Genomic DNA, 24,780 nt, shown 5'->3' on the forward strand with positions numbered 1-24,780 from the left:
GATTAGGGGTGTATAGCTCTGCTATTTATTTATTTATTTATTTAATGGTATAAATAATGATTGATTTCCTCTTTCTTAAACTTATTCTAGTTATTAGGGGGGTTGAAAAAATTATTCAATATTTCCATGAATATTAATGAAATTGTGAACAAAACAAGCTACTTAATCTAGCAGAGGAGCTTCTAAGCTGACTGAAAATTTCAGAGCTATATAAAGAAAGAAAGCAAGAGCTTGCACTTGGACCATAAATCCTCGGTCCCCAGAGCAGCACATGAATAAAATGAGTTATACAGAGTCCCACTCCATTTATGGAGATGCTTCTGATACAGATCTGATCATTCCCAAGGAAGAAATGAGGGACCTTTGAAAACCACTCATACTATATTTCTTATGAAGTTAATGAGCTTATCCTTGTCAGGTTCTGAGTACCCTTATTTGTCCATAGCCTCAGCAGGAAATCAGGACATGGGATCAATAGCAGACTTGCTTTTGGCATTTGCAGGAAAAAGCCCAAACATTTTAAAAATTACTTAAAACCCTGGATCAGAGAGGAGCACTTTGTACTGCCCACAGAGGAGACAGTAAATACTTGAGAACAAGACCATCCCAGAGTTAACAGCTCCACCATCGCTCCGCACAGAACTCTTAGAATCAAAGAATCATTAAGGTTGAAAAGACCTCCAAGATCATCAAGTCCAGCCTTTGATGTGGTAGATGTAGAGGTTCCTCACCTGTGTTTTAGTAAGGGGACACACAAGGAAGGGTGTGCGTTAGGCTAGTAAGAGCTGTGTGCGCTGGAAGGGAATGGTGGGATATCCATGAGCTCAGGGGTGTGATCCTACGGTACAACCCCACCGTTGTACTCACTCCCCAGCCTCACTGGTTGGCAGACATGCCATTAGCCTCCTCCCTGTGCCTGGGGAGCTGACCTTCCCAACACGGGTGCTAAGCCTGCCCGGCCAGCACATTCCCTCATGCACCAGCTGGAACTGATGCTATGGACTGATCTGTCCGATCCATGTCGGAGCTGCTGACTGGAGCACTGAAAGTTATTGGCTTTTTAATGGAGTTCCTTGCCATGACCACCCATAAATTGTCCCGTCTTTCCTTCAGCTTGACCTTCCTCAGACACACAGACTTCTGGGTAACCAGGGCCATCACTGACCGTGACTGTGCTCACCCCTGTGAGCTGGGAAGCGCAAAAACACCTACTGGATTTAAATAATTTTGGAACTGCTGTGAAGGCTGCAAAGTTAAGCCAAATTCATCAGTATCCTCAGCTCCAGTACTTATTTAAATATAAATTCTCAGTATTTATTAAAAAAAGATAAATATTTTATGCTGAGGGAGCTGTTGCCAGGGTGACAGAAATGAGAGGGTGTGTGAAATGCCTGAACTGAGGTGGTAAATGATAAGAGAACAGATACATGACTGACAGCATGTCTAGAAAGGGAAGGGCCTGACTACAGGCACCTGGGGAACATCATCCTCTCTTCCTTTCTCTGCTCCCCATAGTGAGAAGTCTCCAACCCATAGAAGACTTATCAGTACAGATATCTAAGATTCATGCCATACTCACCCTGGTAACAGCTTTCTCTGCACTAATCCAAAGTATAAAATAGATCTAAAACAAGAACCTCAGTCCCTTTCTGAAGGGACAATCACAGAGCTAAGAAGCAGAGGGAAGAGGGAGTAAAACTCTTTTACTCTGATTCCTTCATAGTTGGAAAGACAGTATTTGGAAGGCTCTCTCCATATCCAGGTTCTGAATCCCTGACATGTATGAGTGAGTGTTTCATCACATATCTCTTGGTTAACACTTCTGATATTTAGGAAACAACACTATCTAGTCGCAAGACTTTAAAGACATTTATGGAAAGGTAAGAGATGTACAAACAGGTCTGTGTTCTTTGTGCATGTTTGTTCAATATAAAAATATATACACAGATGTCATTTTCCCAAAATGCAGGAAAAAGTTAAATAAAATCCATCTGTACTTAAATAGTTCTGAGTTTTGTTTTGAAAGGCATTAGTGCAAAATAGAATGACCTGCTAATATTAGCACTCACCTATATAAGTCCTGTACAGCAAAGAGAGACGTACCTTGTGGTGGCCGGCGATGGTGGCAACGTGCAGGGCCGTGAGCGCTCCGTACCCGACCTGCTGGATGTCAGCCCCGCCGTGCAACAGTGCTGTAAGCAGCTCCACATTGTCCTAAATGCCACAGATTTAACCCACATCATTTCTGGGACACAGCTCTCACAGCTGAATCGAGCAGGACCAGCCTCAGCCTCCCTGGCTGTGACACTGCTGGCCTTGATGGAGAGGGACCGGCCGTGGCCCAGGGGCTCAGGGAGCATGGAGAGGGGGAGAAGGTTTGTCCCACCACCAGACGTCTCTCCTGCTATACTAACCTATGTCTTAAAAATGCCTTAATCCTGATTTTATGGTGGCACTGGACAACTCCTCTACACTGAGTTGCATTGCATGATTGAATCAGTAATTCCAAAGCAGTATCCCACCCCATGGATGACATTGCAAAAGCCCACACTAATTCCTGTGCACAGGCTCTTTATAGGGCATTTTCCAATGCACTATAAATATAAAATTTATATTTCACCAGAAGTAACAACTATGGACCTCAGACAGTTCAGACAAATCAGCTGCTCAGTTCTGATTCCCTGTCATCAGTTTGATTCAAAATAATTTACCTTATAAGCTGCCAAGTGCAGAGCTGTAAATCCATTTCTTGTTAGCCTGGATGGGCGCAGCCCTTTCAGCATCAGGGTTCTGATATGTGATTTGTTGCCTTTAGAGAGAAAAGTGGAAAACAAAGTCAGTTACAGGAAAGAAAGTGCAGATGAGGTAAGAAGCTCCTGTGTGAGTTTGAAAACAGAGAATCATGCAGCTTGACTGTTGACCTGAGGCAAGGCATAAAATATATCCTGTGAATCCTTGAAATCGGGTTGATGGAAACATCTCCCTGTTGTCCAACACAGCTGTGGGTCTGGCCACGTAGTGGCTGCTTGTTCACACTTTAACAAGGATTTGGTAAGGGTAGTTGAACTTCTAGAGAAACAGCTCCTCCTTTAATGTCTAGACCATGCTTCAAAGAGCTCCATGGACCAGGAGGTGCTTCCAGAATCTCTAGTTCCTCAGCCACTGAGCTCCTTTGCCCTCCCAGAATTGGAGCACTGCTGTCCCTACACACCTTTCTTACAGTGACAGTCATTTTGGGTCAGCACAGCAAGTAGCTTTGCTCTGACCTTTTGGATGCACAGTGATCATTTCAATAAATGCATCTGCTTTCTGAATTCTTGAGGCAGTAACCTAAGACCGTGTTGAATCTAGTAGCTACTCGCCCTCCTCCAAGTGTTCACATAACTAATTATTAGTGTTTTCCTAAACTTCCTCTCAGGAATCCTACCAACTGATATCATACTTGGACAGGATCTTGCACTCTGAAATGATGAGTAAATATCCACTCTTTTTTTCAGTTTTCAGTGGTGCAGGATCAGGTTTATCCTCATGGTAACATCTAACTAAGATTGATCAAATTATTTATGCATGTCGCTAGGCAGTACTTTGCAGCACTGAAACCTCAGGGCTAAATTCTCTTTGCCTCTCTCAGACAATTTCTGCTAAAAATGGTTTAACAGGAGTAAAGTGTGTGCATGAACTAATGACCACTGTGGATAACAGAGCAGCTGTGTGGATCCGAGTGGAAAATCCTACCATTAGTGTGTTTTTATGGAACATCCCAGAAGAAATCTTGCCCTCTTCTCTTGTGTACTTCGATCTGCTATCTGCCAAAGCCCTATAAGCTGATATTTGTCACTAAAGCATTTGAGCTATACTTCTTTTAATCTTTGTGAAATAAAATACAGATATTTTCATTACACTAGAAAAATTGGTGGTGTAAGTATGTAAGTGTTGCTACGATGAGGTCCTTGTCCTTGAGTTTGTACCATGCACAGAACTCAGAAAGGTGGAGCCATGCTCTGTGATGGGTGTGGATTAACGAATGCATTTAGAATCAATTTTGACCAAAGTGAACACCTGCAGTAAAACACGCTGCATCATCAACCAGAACTTTCCTTGGACTGAAGAATCAGCTGAAATGGGGTTCAGTGTAACTAAGTTTAACCCCTGGCAATGCAGCTCAGAGTGATGATGAGAGATGCTCCTCTAGCTGAGAAAATCCCATAGAATACACTCTTCCTGACAGCCATCATCCATAAAAAATCAGTAATCATCCAAATAAAGTGTTTAATCATCCTGTTTCAGATACCTACCCCCACATCCACAGCACAGGTGGAGCAGCGAGAGCCCGTTCTCAGTGCGGTAATTTAAATTGACTTTGCAGAAGGCTTCATCAGAGCTGAAAAAGGGATTTTACAGATGATTACTGCTCTCATCCTTCAGCGCAGCTTCTCGCATTTGGGAAACATTTAAAAGAGGAATCTCAAAATAATTTTTTTGAGACATGAGCCTGAGCCTGAATTTATATCCAGTTTACAGTTGCTTCAGTTTGTTTTCTTAATGATATTCAATTTTAATCATTAGAATTCTTATAAACTGGCAACATTTTCATGTTTTTGTAGCAAAATATTGCAAGGAAAGTTTTATATATTAAAAGCTGCAATTAAAAGGCCTATATTGAAAACAAGAACTAGCTTGAATGACTGTTATGAAGGCCCAGCTTTACCTAACTCCTTCCTTTAAACTTCATTGCTTCACTGGGTTTTAGGGAAAAGAAATTCTGACAGTTTATTATTAAGGTGGCCTTAGTTAACTATTGCACAAACAGCTGTGAGACACAGGCACAGAGTAGGGACACCTTTTACCCAACGAGTGCCAGTGCCATGCTCCTGATATGTTGACTCTTTACTATTTGAACTGTTGTTTTATTTCTGTGGCACTGGACAATTCCCTGTGACCTGCATGTGTCCCCTGAGTATAAACGGGAAGCTGACAACTTGTTCTTCTGCCAGGGTTTGCCACTTTTATAACTCAAACCTTCAGAGCAGGGACTTTACCAGCTACTTGTTTCATTTCTATCAGGGAAATGACCTTCCTTGACTCATCTCCCAGCAACCATCCAGTTTCTGAGTCCTGAATTTTTTAAATATAAGGATTAATAAGAAGTTTTCCAAAATCAACCACTGCTGCTGCAGAAGTTTTTCCTATTACATGAGAGGCCATATTTGGATTTTAGATACTCAGAAGATCGGACTGAACTCATTCCCCATGGGTGAGGGCAGCTTTTGGAAATTAAATCACTGATTGATTCCTCAAGCCTGACTTAAAAACTCCTCCACTGCAATGTCACTAGGATCATTAATTCTCACTCCTTTGGTGAGAGGAGTAGGGCTCTGTAGCTAAGGAGAAGAGTTTGGCTGACACTGAGACTTACCTGCGCCTGACTGAGCTGAGCTACCAGAGCTCTCCTAACCTTGAAAGGGTTTCTATTTAATCTTATGCCTAATTCAGATATTTAGCACTTCCACAATATACTACCTTGTCTTGCTTATCTAAAATAAAGATTACTCTGGTTCCAATTTATTAAAATGATCACTTTTACTACTAAACAGGGTTAAAATAAGGCAACTACTTAACTGGAGCATAGCCGAAGTGGTCAGCACACTGCAGAGAAAGCCCAGTGGCTCAAACTGTGATAGCTGTGGCAGCTGAAACTCAGCACGAGGAATAATTTATGTTGCTAGGCTGGCTTTTTTGAGCTTATGATTTATTTCTGACTGGAATCCCCTGTTTTCTCAGGTGGTTTTGATGTCTGAAATGATTTGTCTGATCATTTTCTCAACTTATTCCCAGTCCGTGAGCTGAATGTTTGCTGCACCGGAGCTTTGAAGATAATGAACATACCAGTGTGTTACTTGGTTGGGTGAATCTAGTTGTGAGCACGTGCTATTCTGAGAAAATCATTCCAGTTCTGAATTTGAATTCACTGCTTTTGTATTTGTATTTGTTTTTGTATTTGTATCTGAAGAGTAAAACTTCAGCAATATTCTTGTCTAAAAAAACACATCGGCAAAACCGAGAAGTGCACAGCAAAATCAGAAATCCCACTAAAGCTAATTAATTTACAAAAGCATATAAGTGTTTGTTGTAAAACATTGGCACTAAGAATCAGTAGCCACTAATTTTGGTACTCTGCTGTGGGGCTCTGCCCAGCATTGTGATGATGTATTCCCAAAAATAGACATAAAGAGCATGCATTCCATACACGAGAAACTCCGTCCATAAGAAACACCTGAAACTGAAAATACTGTTTGATAGCAAATACTTATTTGAAAGAAATTAATAAATAGGTTCCCAGAATATTTTACCTAAAAACATGCTTCAACTCTGCCAACTCCTTTTCCTTGATTTGCAGGTCATCCTCCAACCGCTCTGTGACTGTGGCATAGGATTCACTGACTTTCTTCTTCCATTCATCTACAACAAAAGCTCCTGATTGATAAAACACTTCAAAACATACAAAACCCCAAAAATCAAATCATAATGCCCCAGTAACCAAACCACTTTATTTTTAAGCATCCAGCTGCACAGTTTCATATATATTTCTATTAAATTTAAAATATTACAGCTATTAAAGTGTTCTTGCTGAGCCAATGCAGACACATATATACAGTTTTCAGAGACAGCTCATATGTATGAATCCTTATCAGAAATATTTTAATATTAAATAATACTTAAAAGAAAATTTAAAGCTCAGGTTGCATTTGTTAGCTTTTATTTCCTAAACAGACACACAGCAGAAAACGGAATTACATTGGAAATGTAAAGGTTTTCCTAATGAAGCATGAGTTAAACCAACATAATAATCTAAATTAATATGATCTTATATAATTCCTCAAAGAAATTTAGTTTAGTAGCTTTTTGCCTTCTTTCACAGCCGGTATCTGAGTTACGTCAAGAACAATACCTGAGCCTTGAACTCAAGAGTAAAGCAGCAATGAGTTATCTCCTGAAATACCATTTGCTCCTTGCCGAGGGATGGGTGGCACATTGCCTGTAAAAAAGTGACATTAGTTACCAGTGCAAGTCTGAGTTGGTCTAGATTTATAATTTCCCATTTGTCCAATATATCTTCTTTGTTTCAGCAAAGTTCTTGCAGTAATATGATTCCTTGTTCAGGGGCAGTGACAGTCCTGCTGAAAAATACTTGCGATAGTCTCTGGCTAAAAATAAACCCTGTGCCAAGAGGAATGTCATGCAACAATGGCACAGGGTGATACAGCCCGTGCTGTCCACTGGGCTAAAATAATAAAAAAAACACATACTCAGCTTGCTTAAAAATCTCATCTATTCCCACACAAACACCTGCCTTCATTTGCTGAATGGATGAAGTTAACAGTTAAAACTGGTGGGAAGTGGTAATTTGGCAGCTTGTTACTCATTTTGTGGAGAAAAGGGAATTTAGGCAGCTGAATCCCAGGTGGGCTGTGAGGATACCCAAGGAGTGCTGGGGATCACCAGCTCAGAGAGGCCAGGGATGATCTCAGTTCAATTTGAATGCAATACATAATACAAAGTGAAATGTAAATATACACACCTATATATATATTTTACTGTATATTTATATAAATATATATACACACATTTAAAGTGTGTTGATTGACTTTGGCAGCAGTTCTGTGTGTGAGTTTTCAGCTTTCTCTGAAGGATTTCAGGCATGCAGGTATGTTAAGAGAACACACATCTATAAAACCTCCTGTAACAACCTCAACAGCTCCTGGCACTAACAGCTCATCCCTTTACTTGCACAAATTTACACATGAATCCAAGGATCTATTTCAGAGGAGTCTGAACTGCTGTGACAATGTGCTCTGTGACATTTGACCAAATATGTGCAGAAAGCCGCCAGCCTGGCAACTTATCCCCACATCCAGTTGCCAAACAACTGGGAGAGCTGGGGATATGCTCCCAGGCTCTCAGGCTGTCCCGTTTCCCACGGTATTCCCTCTGCCATGGGATAGTCTCTTCCCTGGGACTCCTCTCCTGAAGTCCTGAAGGACTTTCCTCCCATCCATACCAAGCCAGCTGTGACAGGAACAGGACAGAGCCCAGAGCCCTAGAAATGCCCTGTTCATTCTGCAAAGAAAAAGCAGTTTAACACAACAATTTTATAAAGTAAAGTGTGAAATTTCCATAAAGAGACAGATGATTTTTTTTTTACAAGAATAACTTGCATAGTACTTGTATTCTTCTACCATCTCATTTATGAAAATACACTGAAAAGCAGTCATCAGCTTCCATACCATATTTTTACTCACTCTTCGCAACCCTTTGTGTGGGGGAAGATTCATTCATGGGGACACTCAAGGAAGGACCTTGGAAGGGCAGCTCTGGAGCTGATCCTGTCAGCTGGCCCTGCCAACACAGCAGCTTTGCTCACACCGGCAGCAGGTGAATTCCTGGAGCAGTGCATTCACATCCTCGGCTGGGTGAAGCAGCTGCAGAATAATTGAAACTGGGGGAGGGGTGGGGGGAGACAAAAAAGAATAATAATTGCAGAGCCTGTTTGCAAACAGAGAAGATTGAGAAACTGTGCTGTTTGTGAGGCCAGTTTGAATAAACATCTCCACAAGTAGCACTAAAACATCATGAGTAATGTTTGTAAGCAAGTAAATTCTTCAGATGTGATATTCACAGAATACTGAGCTGTACAACTTTATTTGAATAATTTTTGTAAGTTTTGCTGCAGTTTTATGCTTGGAATGTGTAGGTGTCATGGCCAATCTAACAGTAGAAATGTGTAAATAATTCTTGTTTCTGGTTTTAAATGTCCTTCCCAGGGAGGCTTTACAGCAGCAAGTCTTTTGAAACTATTTCAAATCAATTAGAACATATCCACAATTAGAACATATCCTTATCTATCCTTTCCTTGGAGAGGCTGTATGTTGCTCCTATAAATTTCAGTGCCATACTGGGGACATTCAGATACATCACAGGAAATGAAAAGGGCACTAAAAGAAAATACATATTTATAACTCATATTTCCATTACGAAGGAACTCTGTAGCCCTTGTAAGGGAGCAGGTGTTTGCAGTGGCTCCTCCATGGCAGCAGATGAACAGAGCGTACAGCAGAACAGTGCTGCTATTTTTGCTCTCACAACACCATAGAGGCCTTTGCACAGGGACTCATGTTCCACATGTGCAGAAAGCAGAAAATGAAGCTCTTGCATTTGAGATATAGGAACGAGAAGAGGCTGGAAGCGCTGAACTCCAGCACAAACACCATGACAAGGCATGAACATTGTCTGCAGATCCAGATGATCCTTGGAGCTTACCTCCTTTCGTCAGCTCCCCAAATCCTTCTGGCAGAGATTCCTCTCAGCTGTTCATTTTTATTTCAGCTGCCTTCCCTTGTGCTCTTTTTTAAGTGCCCAGTTTCTCAGATTTCAGTTTCCTGCCCCAAAAGGTCACTGAAATAACCCTTCAGATTTCAGACAGCAGGGCCAAACCTCTGCTCACCATGCCACGTGCTCAAAGCATTCAGGGAAATTATTGCAACATTGTTCATTATGAGCCCTATTATTGCACTACACAGAAAATCTAATTAAATAAAGAAAGCTGACATGAATAAAATCATTAAACACTTATCTTTTTGTTTGAGACTGTACCAGGCCGAGTTGTATTTCGGGATAGATGGAGCCAGGCAATGATCTAGAGGATGTAACAACACTGCATCCGTCTGGGAAACTCAATGAGGCTTAACCAAAATCAAGCTCCAGGTTTCAGTAGATGAATCCTATCCTCAGAATGTCCTGCCTGCCTAGCACTGTCAGCACTACATCCTTCAATACTCAGATTGGAGGAAAATCACGGGCCAGGATGCCATGGTGGTCTTGTTTTCAGAACCCAGTACTGGAAAACAGCAACTCAGAATTACTATGATCTTGCTGTCAAGGTTTACTGGGTGGTCTTGCAAAGATCTCTCAATTTCCTTGGGATGTGTTTATCCCAGCTGGTTGCATGAGAAAATTGTTGTCATCTACATTAACAGCAGACTGTGGAATACAAAGATTACCTGGACTTGTAAATACAATATGGATAAAATACATACACGGATCGAGTATGTCAGACACAGGTTATTATTGTCAGGAAGGGTCTGGTCTGCAGGCTTTTTTGATTTTAATAAGAGTCTGATCACACTATAACACAGTCCTTGCTGTAGGTACTGCATATTGTTATAGCTAAAAACAGACACACTTCATAGAGAGCTACAAAGAATTGCAGGATCACAGAATCATTTGGGCTGGAAAAGCCCTCTTGAGACCATCGAGTTCAACTGCCAAGGCCACCACTAACCCATGTCCCCAAGTGTCACATCCAAATGGCTTTTAAATCCCTCCAGGAATGGGGACATACAGGAAAGAGTTCCATTAAGCGGGGGATTCATTCAGGCTCTCGGATTTTGGTCTGAGGCTGATACAGGAAACTCAATGGAACCAGCTGCTCTCCTTTGCATTTCCTCCAAATAGTTCCATAAACTTTCTAATCTCCAACTCCACAATGATCATTTTGTTGAGAGTAAGAAAGACCACCAAGATGATAGATGCATTAGAAATTTAATGGGCAAATGCACACTACCTGTGGCTCAGCAGAAATTAGTGGAAGCTGATATATGTAAAAGTGTTTATCGCCAAGTGTGGAGTCCAAGAATGTCTGTGAATAAGCACAGACAGAGCTCTATGTGAGACAAAAACACATGGGAAAATAATCAATATAGCTTCGTAAAAATGAAATATAATTTGTAATGTTTTTCATAATATTTTATGTTACACTTAATTGCAGTTTAAAAATGAAAAATGGTACAAATCCAGATATTTCAATACCTGTGGAGTAAATCCATGAAGACTTCTGACATTATCCAGATCTAATATTGATCAAAATGTACTTTTTAAATTTAAGAAAAAAATATTCGGTGTAAGAGGAAAGCATGAGGTAGCATAAAGACTTAGAGCAGTGCAACATTTCTTACCTGGTAAATCTTTTCCTGCTTATTTCATTGCAACAGATTTTTTTTTTCATTAAAACCTTTGCCTAGAGATCTGAATGTTTCATTTCCCAGTAGGTGATTCCCGATACCCTGCTCTGAGCTGTTCTTGGGGCTGGACATCACTTGCTTCACAGCTTTGCATAAAAAACTCAGCTCACCAGGAGAGGAGACCTGAAACACCCTGGGCAGCACCTCTCCCCTGTCCCCTGTGCCTTCAGCAGGCTGTCAGAGCCTGGGACACCCACTGGCCCCAGGACCAGCTGTGGGGTTTTTTATCTTGGAATGCACACTGCTCCCTAAACCACAGCAGCTGCTGCTGGCCCAGCCTACCCCAACCTTTTCCAAAAGCTGTTCAGTCACTGTGCTTTTCCTCATTCGCTTTTCCCAATACTTATGTGCCAGAAGCAAATCCATTTCCTATTTATATCCAGATTGTTTTCACTAATGAAATCAATGCACGGTGCTTAGGGAATTCAGAACAAATGCAGCTGTAACAGTTAAAGTGGATAATCACATTAAAAGGATGCATTTTGCTGTTACTAAAAACCCAGAGAGCTCTCCTGGCAGCACAGCAACCCTCAGGGAAGCCTGTGCAGAGCAAAGTTTGTTCTCCAGCTTAAGGTGCAATGTCTGTGTCAAACATTTGCTTCTCCTAAAATGTTTTGTGTAACAATAGACAAATAGATCATGCAAACAGATGACAGGCAAGCCATGCTCACAATTCCATGCTCTATGACTATTTTTACTTTGTGACTTTATGCATATATCTTAGACCCAAGTGTTCCCAAGCCTACTGCCATTTCCATTGTTAAACTATTGACTTTTAGAACCTCTGTTTGCTCAGAAACTCTCCTTATTTCTTTAAGTCAACCCCAGCAGTTCCCAACCTCCACATCTAGCTCCTATGTATTTCTTCTTGCCCAGAAAAAATCCTCAGGAAAAATACCGTGTCTCTTGGGAGGTTTCTTTATCAATGAGGAAGAAACCTGGTGCAGGTTAAAGCAGGGTGGGTAAGCTCAGGGGATGTTAACACTGCTGCCTTGTAGGTGGCATAAGGAAGGTGCCATTTGGGAATTCAGTCAGCAGGGAGATAAACACTGTCATCATGAAACATTAAATAAAATATGAAAACCCAGAGATAAATGCAAGAGAAAAAGACGCATCGTATTTACAGTCAAATCACACTTATACTGCACAGTATATTCTTAAAAATAGCAGATTTATCTGTTTGGAGCTAAATCTTGGGCACCTAAACTATAAACAGAAGGACTTCATAATTATCTTTATTAGCAGAGAGTGGAGAAGGTGAAGAGGGAACAGACACTGTGTGTTTCTCTGAGGACACTGCTCACAAATGTGAACATGTCCCATGTCTGCTCCACTGCCCTGCAGGAGGGTGAACCCTCACTCTAAGGCCTCCAATAGTTCAGTTTGGAGAAATACAAAATGCAGGTTTTCACATGGCACACATCAGTCAATCTGTGGGTAACAAAAAGCTGGCAGATGTCCAACCCCACTGCAAGCATCCAAACAACTACCAGTACAAAAAAATAAATCAGTATGTCTTGATGACAGGTGCTGACCCAGTAACATGAGTCACAAGGGAGAGAATAATCTCTCATGCCAATCTTTTTTCCTCGGATGAAAAACAGGCAAGAATAAAAAAAATTACAAAATAAAAGAGGAAAAAATATTAATACTTAAGATGTCTTGAATTAAAAACATTTGTAATAATTTTTACTTATTCCTAATTGAAATTGTACTGCAAAAAGGCAGCACGAAAGGAGAGAAACATAAGTTATTGTTGTATTATTCAATGTTGCTGGAGCTAATATTCTACCCTTTAAAAGCTTTTAAAGCAATTTTCAATCAAATTTCTAATTAATTTGTTCCGTGTCATATTCTTACTGACAAAAACTACAAGACATAATAACATGCACTCCCTGAAAGTCACCAATTAGTGCTTTCAGATCTGAAATATTTTACTACTTTCATCAAAAGAACAGTTTATCACATTTGCTGCATTATTAATGTTATGCTACAACAACACTGTTAATGCAATTTCTTTATTATTACTTCAGTGAGATCAGAGAAAAAATCTATGTACTTTTTCCTCAGGATTCTTATAAACTGTGAAGTAATCAATCACCCACAAATGAAAACAGATTTGTTCAAGTACAGTTCATTCTACAATCAGACTTCTCTTTTTGTCTTTGTCGACAGACTTCCTCATAAATTTGCTTCCTAAACTTCAGCATGTCTTCTACATCTTTGTAGGCGAGCATTTCTTCAACAGACAAGAGCCGAAAGCCACTCAGTTTGAAAGGTGACATGTGCTGCACAGAATTCAACATCTTCAGTGACATCCTAACGGATTCCCTTAGAGTAGAACAAACAGGAAAAATCCTGGCAGTCCACAGCCCCAGACGTTTGTTCCCACTGGAGAAGAGCTGGTCCGAAGCCTCTATACTCCAGAGGCCCAGGCATTCTGCTAAGCTGGCTCCAAAAAACTGGAGCGAGTGTACATCCGACAGCAATTTCACAGTCTTTTTCAAGTCATCTCCTGCACCAAACACCATGGTGACATACTCAACTTGATCATTAATTTTCACAGTTACTGAACTCAGAAAGCAGTGTGAGGGTATGTCTGCACTGAAATTTATGCAGGACCCACTAACAATGCTGCTCTTCCCTACCGAGACCTCAGGCCCAATTCTGGAGTATTCAATGACAGACCCAGGCCCTATCACACATCCGGGCTCAAGGATGCTCTGGATGACGCTTGACTGATCTGAGGTCTTGGCTGTGTCAGAAAAGATGCTAAAAGCCACAGGGAGCAAGTCAAGCTCAAATCTCAGTTTGCTCTCAGCTGTAAAATGAAACAAATACTCCTGAGTAGTTCCAATGTGGTAGAACTGGGAATTGTTGAGGACTATGACATTGAGGGCAGTTCCTCGCAGGAGGGAGTATAACTGCTGCCGCACTTCCACCAACCCCAAGTCCTCCTTGGTGACATCACTCATTTTTTTGGTATAATCTGGAGTGGCTCCAGGCCCCAGGGCCTGGAGGAAGTCACCATATGCATCTATTTCATAGCAAAGTGTGCCCATCTGCTTATAGAACATCAGTAGCTGCTTTGCAGTGAGGTGATCCATGTAGAATATGCTGTCTGTGTACACACACTCTGAGGCCATCCCTGAGTCGCCGTGGTTCCCAGAGGAGCAGTGCCCCCTCACACACACTGCACCACTCTGCCGCATCACCCCCACGTCAGGCTTGTGCAGGAAACGATGGCAAGATGCATATTCCAGTCCTCCTTTTCCTGAAAAACTGGACGGATCTAAGACAAACACCCCATGAGTGGTCCCGACTGCCAAATCTGAGGGGTGAGCCAATGCGGTAAATCCAGGTTTATCCAACGTGATGGTTTCTGTCACTTCAGTGCTGTACAGCTCTATGTCATCCGAACATGTGACGAGGATTCCTGGTTTCATGTGACGGGGGAAGTCGATGTACATGGCCAGCTTCAGCTCCAGCATCTGGTAAACGGGATCGCCGAATGGCAGGGCCGTGAAGATCTTCCCCAGGGCACTTGCACTTGGCAAACGCTGGCTGTAACCACCTGGAAAAGAAAGAGAAATTTAGTTACACAGAGACACTGTATGTAAGTAAGCAAAAAACTAAACCTATACAGCTATTTCACAGGTGCACATAGGCATTAAAAACCCCTCCGCTTGGTCACATACCAAGTATTCCTTAAAGAATGACAGATGTGAAGAAATCAATCATTCTTCTTCAAACATTTCCCAAAGCAGATTTGACCTTATGTCCAAAACCCACTCTGCCTTAAATAGCTCATATTAAAATTGTGGTTGATTTTGTTATCTTTAGTTTGTTTCAGAGCTGCCTGTTGCTGAAGTGTTGAAAGCAAATGACACCTACTTTTTGCTCGGAAAAGAGGAGGACCCCCACACTTCTGATGGGAATTTTAATCCAGAGATGAGCCAAATAAGCAGAGGTTTGGTCGGGAAACTTATCACCTGGTTTCTTTACAGAATTTACATTCTTCCACTTCTGGAAGTATCCTGACTAACTGGATAAGAAGGCAAGTACTCAGCCTGCCCAGAGGTATAAGGAGCCCGAGGTCCCCTGCACCGTGAGAGGGCCATATTCCCTAAAATGGGTATTTCAAGGCAGGAACTCAATCAGACACTCTAAAATACATCTTTCTCACTGTTTGATGGAACAACTTGAGTGCTGAGAAAAAATGCTGAAGTGACAGTAACATCCTCTAAGCATCAACCTAATTTCAAATGATCACACACATTGGGGTGACTTTTCTGAGGGAACTGTATTTCGGAACTCTGACTCCTCTGTCATCATATCATTTTAAGGAAGGGAAAAAAAGGGGTACAGTTTTAGAGTGAGAAATGTAAAATCGAATTTACCAGAATGGATTAGCAGCACAGTGAAGGAAGCCCACTGATCACCATACAGATCTTCCAAGTACTGAAGAACATGAAGAGTTGATCCACCATTTCCTAAAGGAGAAATATTTTAGTATCTGTGAGAGGAGCTCCAATAACACCTGCTCTGACAGGTGAGGTGTACTGGTGTCCAGCTGAAACCTCCCACACCAGTGCTGATGGGACAGTCTTTCTACCCTATTGTGGTTGATAAGATCACGCAAAGAAGCTGATGGACAGTTCCTCTGGAAGCCTGTGCTCTCCCAGGGTAGAGCATCCTGAGCAGACAGCTCTCGGGAAAACCCTGTTTTTCTCTCCCAGTCACCTCTGTACAGGCCAAACATTTGAAACATTTAATCAATTGAACAGGCCATAACCCAGCCATAAAAACCAGCTCCTGTAGGACACAGGTCAGACAAAAGCTCACTAGTGGCCTCAAGGCAGTGTTCAGAAGTACTTCTGACATTTACAGTATGGAAAAGAGGAAGGTTTGTGATACAAGGAAATGGTTTGGGATATTTTTTTTATGCACCTACAAGTTAAAGCTGCCAGATTTCTGAGAATCAATCTCTGCCTATTACTCTACACTGCAAATAATACCGATATTAGTTACTTTGTACATCAAAGGGAACAGCAATTAAGAATTACAGGATGGTATTATGGGCAGTCAGGCTAGTTTCGAGAGTTTTGCTGCCCACTGAGTAATATATTAAAATATAATCAAACTGTTTAAGCAATCAGGTTAAGTATGAATTTCTAAAACACACGAGCCAGTGCTATTCTGTATCCATGAGACATACTGTGAGGAGCTGTACAGGATAACCAGCACGCCCATTCACAAACACCACGATGGAGCCCCAGGTGGGCTCCTGCCACCGCCCATCCTGCCCGTTACGGCCGCACCGAGCCCTGCCCGGACCCCCCGAGCTCTTCCCGGACCCGACCCCTGCCCTGCCCGCCCCCGCCGAGGCGGAGCCGCGGGGAGATGAGGAGCGGCGCGGCCGGCGCTCGGAGCCCTCGCCCCCCGCAGCCCCGGCCCCGGGCCAGCTGCACGCACCGATCCTGGGCCCCGGCGGGTCGGAGCACACGTGGTACCGGACGCCCCTCGGCAGCTCCCCCCGGCGCAGCTTCTCCGCCAGCTGCTCCCGGAACGCGCCCGCCTGCGCCGCGTCCGCCGCCGTCAGCACCACCACGTCCCAGAGCTCGCCGGGCCGGGCGGCAGCGCCTGCGGGAGCGGCCCCGCTCAGACACTGCCGGGGCACGGCCGCGCCCCGGCCCCGAGCGCTCGGCAGCCCCGCGGGCCGGCCCCGCCGCCCCCCGCCCGCCCATCCCATCCCACCTCGCAGCGCCGCGAACCGCTCCAGCCGCCGGGCCGTGTCCTCCCGCCGCGCCGCGCTGCGCCCGCCCATCGCCGGCACGGCCGGGCCGGGAACCTGCGCTGCTGCCGCCGCAAAACGCGACCCGGATGCGCCGGCGGGGCGGGGGCGGTGCGGAGCCCTCGGGCCCGCCCGACCGGGCGGGGAGAGGCGGCTCTGCCGCGCTCCGGGCGGGGATTGCGGCGCTGCGGCCGCGGGAGCGCTCCGAGCGCTCTCGGGGAAGCAGGAGGAGGTGGATGCCCGGGTTGTTAATCCAGTCAGGAACAGAATTCTAATCGCCCACGAACTCGCCTGCTTAACTCAGCCCTGCCCACACCTGCCGGTTGGTGCCTCCTCGGCCGCACCTGGAGCACCAGGGGCACGCTGGTGAGCGCGGAGCAGGGCTGCGATTTGGTTAGCGGACCTCACCCGGACTCATCGCAGGCGTCAGTGTGTGTTTTATCTGTTAGCAGCTGGCAGGAGTCACAAAGCTGATGGTTTTTCCGGCTGCGGTTCCTTGCCGTGGATATTGTGGTTTTTCATCTGCGGATTCCATCCGAATTCAGAGTTTGCTGTGACTACAGATACCAAATACAAATAGATGGGAATGACAGGAGGGTTTGCCTTGATAAGATCTCATTATACACAAATTTTACAATAAAAAGTAGCTGTAGAAGCACTATAGGAGCTACTGGGGAAAAAAAACCAAAGAGTTTATGAAGTTAGAAAAAAATTTTCAACAAATCCATAGTTTTTCATGATTGTAAACTTCTGACAGAGAAGATTAAGAAAAAAAGTTGAAAGCTTCACTGCTTTCTGGGTGTGAGACTTTGCTGCGATGCAGGTGATAACAGCCCTAATCAGAGCAATGCACACCACAAAGTTCTGTTTTATCTTTACTTGCACTCTTGACTCACTCCAGTAAGGACCGTGATCTGTGCTGTTGGAACTACGCCTTTGTTCTTTTGCACTGAGTTTTCATTGCTGACAGCATCTGAGATATGTTAAATAAGCATTGAAGAGTTTAATTTGGGATTTCTTACATTTTCTAAAATTTCAGACTAGATATTTCAGTAATGTAAAATATTTGCACATAGTGGTTCACTAAGTTATAGCGGCAACAAAAGATTTAACTCCATTATTATTCCGAGCACTGTTTCTTCTGTTATCCTGTGCAATAGTCACAGGGGCAGTGGTTATTACAGTAGAATTCCTTTATCTGAATGTGAAGGTGTTATGTCAGAGATGAGTATTAAAGGAATTAACAGTCAAAGCACAGCTCCAGTCTGTGATAGGAAAAACTCCCTGTGATACACTGTTAAACCAGCACAGGACACCGAGGGGGAGCACCACTCAACTGGAACCAGGAGTGCACCAGGCAGAACATTCCTTTCTAAGAAAAATGAACTCTGTGAGCAGAGGAAAGAACCCTTCTGAGAATTCTGGGAAAGTCTGATAAAAACAGAGACTACATGTAGGAGATTGTCACAGAGGCACAGACTGGTTGAGGTTGGAGGGGACTGTTGGAGGTCACCCGGACCAGTCCCCCCTAGCCATGTCCAGGTGGGTTTTGAGTATCTCTGAGGGTGCAGACTCTACCACCTCCCTGTGGTACTTGGTCACCTGACAGTAAAAAAGTGTCTCTTGATGTTGAAGGGGACCCTCCTGCGTGCCAGTGTGTGTGCTTGTGGCCTCTAGTCCTGGCCATGGGCACCACTGGAAGAGCCTGGCTACATCTCCTTGGCTCGCTCCTGCTGGTACCTGTACACGTTGGTGAGATCCCCTGAGCCTGCTCTGCTCCAGCACAGCAGTCCTGGCTCTCCCAGACTCTCCTTGGAGGAGAGATACTCCAGTCCCTTCATCTTCAGGGCCCCTTGCTGGGTTGCGCAGTATGTCCCTCTCTCTCTTTACTGGGGAGATGGACCCAGCAACCCCAGGGCTCCCCCACCCCCACTGTCAGTGCTGCTCCTAACACAGCCCCCACAGCTCTGGCACCTCACTGTTGTGATCACACAGGACACATTCCAAGCTAGATTTATCCCTAAGCTGGTATCTCTTCACTCCCTGCTTTACTAGAGTAATGCAGTTATAAAACAAGCACAGGCATTTGTTTCTGAGCACAGTTATTCCACCAAATCCAATCAAATTGTGTGTCTCTCTCAGGAAGAGGTTTTGCACACCTGCAGTATGAGCAGCAGTGACCTGTGCTGTCAGTGGAGAGCCTGAGTCCCAGTGCCTCAGATGGAGCATGCTCAGGCTCTGAATATTTATGGAAGTGCTGAGATTTGATGTCACCTTTGTAATCTGAACTGAGCTCTCACAGAGGAGCAATGAGAAACCACTTTTTCTTAGCAGTGATGGACCTGTAACACCAGGCCTGCTGCTCAGCTTTGCCTGGCTAAAACAGCAACAAAAACCAATTACTATAGTGTAGTCTCTGGTTTAGCTCAGATTTTCCGTAATCCCACACAGACCAGTAAATATCTGGTATTTCAGGATGAATCAAATGCGTTGATAAGTACTGCAAATCTGTGCCCTTACTGGTCCTTTTTCTTAGAACTGGATTTTAAGTACTTACTAGAAGTGGGAGGAAATGCCTATATGGTTCAGGCTGCAAAATATGAACAAGTGTTGTTCTGGGCTGTGCCATGCAGGAAGAATTTCTTCATGGAAGGAATTATCAAGCATTGGATGGGGCTGCCCAGGGAGGTGGTGGAGTCCCCATTCCTGGAGGTGTTCAAAGAATGACTGGCCGTGGCACTCAGTGCTTTGGTCTAGTTGACAAGGTGGTGATGGGTCAAAGGTAGGACCCAACAGTCCTGGAGAACTTTTCCAACCTAAATGATTCTGGGATTCTGTGCCCAGGATTGGCAGTGCCCGGCCCTACTCCATTCCCACGGATGTGTTCTTCCCTCCCCTCTGTCCCCACGCCTGGCACAGCCGTTGTTCCTGGCTGCCAACCCTCATTAGCGCCGTCTCTACTTAATTAGTTTCCCGGTTCTCACACATGCTTTGGGTGTATTTTGCATAAATTATCTGTGTATCTGTGTCACTGTGGAAATGTCTCCGCTACATGCTGGTGGCAAGGACACAGGAACCCTCCTCCATGCCCCAGGTCAGCTCATTGAAAAATTATTACATGTGTTGTTATTAGTATAGTACTAGATATTGGCATATATATTGTTGTACGGGTGGTATTATAAAAAAAGGGAATACAGTTCAGAATATTTGCCTGTAAACAGCCTTCCCACCTGCCCAAAATGAGTCTTTCTGAATGGAATAAATTAATTTTTTTTAGCAATACAAAATTTGGTAAAAAGGTTTTCACAGAAATAGAGATAAAACATTTTATAAAAGAAAATAAAAAAATTAAGACAAATGTTAAGTGTTTTCCAGGCACATCAGCTGTGTCTGGAGCTCCTGCACTGGGCTTGGTTACCCGGGGAAGGTAATATCTGCAATTTATTGGAGATAAAGCAATTGAAATGTTCAGCACAAGATAAATGATCTTTTTAGCTGGAGTATAGAGTCCATAATTACAGTGGAAACAGATTAGGAAAAATAGCATTCCATCATTTCTCCAGTTCGACATTTACAGAAGTTCTGAGTATTTATTTAATATTTAAACAGCCCATCTCAGGAATGTTTTCATTGTTTGATGTGGTCAAGCACTTCCCTGACACCTTTCATCATTCACCCGGATTATTTTTGTAGGCATACATACAACATTTTAAAATTCTGTCTTTTTATCTGCCGTGTGTTGATACCCAGGCAGTTTGTTAAACTGCTAATGAGTCCCAGGGGGCAGTATGTTTGAATTAAACAGACATTGATACCTGCTAGAAATAAATAAAATGAGCCCAGAAAAAAAGTGTATATATATACTTATTTATTTATATAAAACAGTATGAAGATAAGCTGAGATATTTTATCATAGGTTGGGTGTCGGGCTGCCTTCCCCCTCCTTTGGGGCAGGTGAGATGGTCAGGGGGTCAGTCTGGTGGGGTTTGGGGAGTGAAGCTGGCTGAGGGGCCAGTTCTAGGAGGCTTGGGGAGTGGAGCTGGCTAGGGGCTGTGCTGGGTCTGTCTGGTGGGCTTCAGAGAGGGGAGCACCAGCTCTTCGGGGATTTTGTGGCTTTTGGAGGGTCAGGTCTACAGTCGGGAGGGCACCTCCACTATCTCCGTACCCCTAAGTCCACAGCCTTACCTACTGCCTGTGGGAACTGGAATGGAATGGAATGGAATCCCCCTGAGCAGCTGTATCTGTGAGTACAAAGTCACTGAAGTGACACACACGCGGCTTCCTGAAGGACAGGCTTAGCTAATTTTCAGTGAGAAATAGTCATAACTGTAAGTCGGCTTTTTAACTCCTACAGTTGGATCGTGTTAGCCACTGAAGCCTTTCCCTGTGCATTCTGCATCTCGCCCCTTGGCGTCTTGTGGCCAGTCCTTCCTGGGGGTGACAAACACAGGGTGGTGACAAACATGGGGTGCTGCCGGCACAGCAGGCAAGAGATGGCAATTCTGGTGAGTGCCATGGTTCCGTCAGAACAGCTGGAGACTGTGCTCCCCTGGGAGGGGAGGTTTGGGCAGCGAGGGATGGTCCTCCAGGGCAGCACTCTCATGGATTCATGAGAGGATTTGTGTTGTCCTTCCCATTGCCAGTGCAGGGCTGGGACAGCACAGCTTGCTGAGGGCTGAGCTCTCCAGAACCGTTCATGCTCAGAGGTAATCAATCTCAGTACTTTGCCTGTTAATAGGTACTTGCTCATGATGGTTTTCTTGGTCGTGTTTTTCCTTGAATTGTCCAAACAAGAGTTTGTCTTCACCTTCCATGTAAATCAAGTTACTTGGTAATGATACCTTAAGGCTAAATTATGTCTAGTGTGTCCCAGTTGTCCAGTGCTCCAGAGATACTTCCCTTTTTAGAGAGTGTTAGGCCAAATATTTGCCCAGACCTTGCTCTCATCAGTCCACATTCTCTCTGTGCATGTTGCTCTTCTGCAGCATAAGAGGATTTGTTCCTAAAGCTTGCTTTGGAATTCCCTTGCTTCTGGTCCCACTCTGCCTGTGGAATTGAACAGGGTGGTGCTCTCCCATTGTGCACCTCATAGTGAGACCCCCTTGGCATTCTTCCTGCTGGGCATCGCCATTACTTTGCCATATATTGGTCTCTTGGTGCCCCTTCTGCTGTCATGCTGGGCTGGACACTGAACATTCCCAGATTCTGCCAAAGCAAATCTTTCACAGATACTTTGACCTGCATTCTCTCTGTAACCACCTACCTGGTTGTGGTCGCCAGCAATGAATACTCCAGTGAAGGACTCCTTTTACTTCCCTTTGTACTTTTCCATCTTTGTTCCTCATCCTCTATTGCTTCCTTCCTAAATTTCTGTGACAGAGAGGATTATTCTTTCCCAGGGCTGTCCTTTCAGGCATGTTGAGCTTGCAGAGGCAGCTGTAGGCAGCTCTGCTTTCTGTTAGCACTTTTTACTACATCAAACCTTGTGATTTTGTTAGTGCTGGTCAGTTCTAGACCCTGTTGCCACGTCTCTCATGTGCTCCATGTGGTCTCTAGTTGTAGTAAACAGAGGGTTTTTTTCCAGTGTAAAAAAGCTGCATTTTTTTAATTGAAAAGGCTGGGTGGGTGCCCTAGACTTGGGCACCCTTCTGGCCCTGCAGGGCTGCTGGAGCACCGCGCCCGAGTCTGGGATCCCCAGCACAGGAAGGACGTGGAGCTGCTGCAGCAAGTCCAGAGGAGGCCACGGAGATGCTCCAAGGGTTCGAACACCTCTGCTCTGGAGGCAGGCTGGGAGAGCTGGAGGTCTTAAGCCTGGAGAAGAGAAAGCTCTGGGGAGACCTTAGAGCCCCTTCAGTGCCTGAAGAGAATTATAAAAGAGAAGGAGAGTGACTTTCTAGATTTGCAGATAAGTGATAGGACAAGGGGAAATAGTTTTATACTGAAAGGAAAGTAATTTAGATGGAATATTAGGAAAAAATTCTTCCCTGTGAAAGTGGTGAGGTCCTGGCGCAGGTTGCCCAGGGAAGGTGTAGATGCCCCATCCCTGGAAGTGTCCAAGGCTGGGTTGGATTGGGCTTGGAGCAACCTGGGATAGTGGAAGGTGTCCTTGCCCATGGCAGGGGTGGAACGAGATGGGCTTTAAGGTCTCTTCCAACCCAGCCTAGTCTGGGATTCTATGAACTGCAAGGAAGTAAAGTCAATCCCCTCTCCAGGTTTTTTGGGAAAAACACCTAACTGTTGGTGGATTAATTTATACTGTCCAGGAGATGGCACCATACATTCAGTCTTTCTTAAAAAGCCCAACCAAACTCCAACCAAAGTAAAATCTTCAGAAAGTGTTAAGGAAATGCTTGCAGAAGACCAATGTATGATCCTTAAAAGGTTGTGTAGCTTGTTTCTATTTTTTTATAAGCACCAAATATTTGATAACTGTTAGTCCTAATGTTAGTCAGCCCTTCAAGAAATGGCTGGTGAGAACCAGAAAGGAGGAGTTCAGTAGAAAGACTCCACTGGATTGTGTGCAGTGAGTGGGAGAAAATCTCTGTTTCTTACTGTAGCGTGGTTTTTGGTCCTGAAACACAAAAGAGCGAGATAGGGGTGTGGTGCTGGTTTGTTCCCACAGGAACATGAAGGCCTGTGACCCAGGATTTACTCTAAAAGTGATGATACAGATAGGATTGGATCCAAGTTCCTTGGAAGCAAATGCATCTGAGAAATGTTTGGGGATTTTTTTTTTTTTTGGGGGGGGGGGGGTTGCTGTTGTTGTTTTTTTAAATGTTTGGGATTTTTTGAGCGGCTATGTAAAGCCACCTGAGGATTCCCCCCTTGGGTCACTGTGCCGAGTGTGGGATTCAGGCTGTGGCTCAGCCCCAGGGCTTATCTTGGCCCTGACCTGGAGGGACCTCGACACTGACTCCTGGCACCCACTAAGGCCTGACCTTGTAGCTTTGTGCTTGTATGGAAACAAGAGATTTGTAACAAAACCTGGTGTGCTTTACATTCTCCAGATGTGCTCCCTGAACAGTGATGATGATGCAGGAAGACAGGAATGATTATTTTGTACTGCTCTTGGCAGCAGTTTCAATATTCTTATTTTCTGTTCATTGCCAGCACTTTCCCTTTTCAATACTGCACTTCTTTTCTTTAATACTCCACTTTTGTTTCTGTTGCACTAATTTGTTATAAATATATTATTGTCTACTGGTTGCACAAGTGTCTTTGGGGAATTTTTTCCTTCAAAGACAGGGAAGAAAATAGGGAAAGAAGAGAGTTTTTCTTCTGCTTTTGGGGCTCTTTGGTGCTCCCAGTCACCCAGGGAGCCAACTGCTGCCCCTTCTTGCTGTTTACACAGGGAGTGGCTTGAAGCAACCTCGAGGCAGCCTGAGTGCCAGGTGATGCTTGTGCTCTTCCTCAGCTCTGTTTTCCCAAGAATCCCTCATGGATAAGGTGAGATGTATTTCACATCTGCTTAGAGGGGATGTCAGTCTGGTGCTGCCAGAGCTCCTGCTGTTGGTCCATAGCTGTGGGGCTCCTTCAGCCGGCAGGGACCATGTGCAACATCCTGAATGGGACAGATAAGCCCGGGGCTCGCTGAGCCCTTCTCGAGCAATTTCCCTAATGCATTAGGCATAAACAATCTTTCTTTCAGAGTCAGGCATGCATGTCTCATCTTAATTATGTTTTTTCCCCTCTAACCCGTTTTTGTTCAAGTTGTTGCCACAAGCAGTGGTGATAATGTTCTCCTTCCATTGTTACTGTAGAGAGGGGACCTGCTATAATTATTGCTTAAACTGAGTTTTTCTTAATTGAAAATGTTAAAATACCTATGGATGCATGATAATGGGTTCATACATCGACCAAATGCGGCATTTTCAGGACAGGCTGAGGGGCTTCTTCTATCTCCTGGTC

The 24,780-nt window shown here is 44.1% G+C and overlaps 1 protein-coding gene across 1 annotated transcript in view; it reads right to left on the minus strand.

Annotated features, from left to right (window-relative positions):
- LOC114065499 (serine/threonine-protein kinase TNNI3K) overlaps positions 1-17,085 on the minus strand; it is a gene marked incomplete at its 5' end in the record, with an annotated part of 40,568 nt that extends 23,483 nt beyond the window's left edge. The window contains 7 exons of the mRNA XM_027899464.1: positions 2,104-2,214; positions 2,712-2,809; positions 4,296-4,381; positions 6,351-6,459; positions 15,479-15,571; positions 16,554-16,721; positions 16,836-17,085. Of these exons, the coding sequence (XP_027755265.1) occupies positions 2,104-2,214; positions 2,712-2,809; positions 4,296-4,381; positions 6,351-6,459; positions 15,479-15,571; positions 16,554-16,721; positions 16,836-17,085 (915 nt within the window). The remainder of the gene's footprint in view (positions 1-2,103; positions 2,215-2,711; positions 2,810-4,295; positions 4,382-6,350; positions 6,460-15,478; positions 15,572-16,553; positions 16,722-16,835) is intronic.
- Positions 17,086-24,780: the final 7,695 nt, after the last annotated feature.

The sequence above is a fragment of the Empidonax traillii genome, unplaced genomic scaffold (genome assembly GCF_003031625.1).
Source record: "Empidonax traillii isolate 1590-97213 ecotype Southwest subspecies unplaced genomic scaffold, ASM303162v1 scaffold669:size348880, whole genome shotgun sequence".
Classification (NCBI taxonomy): Eukaryota; Metazoa; Chordata; class Aves; order Passeriformes; family Tyrannidae; genus Empidonax; species Empidonax traillii.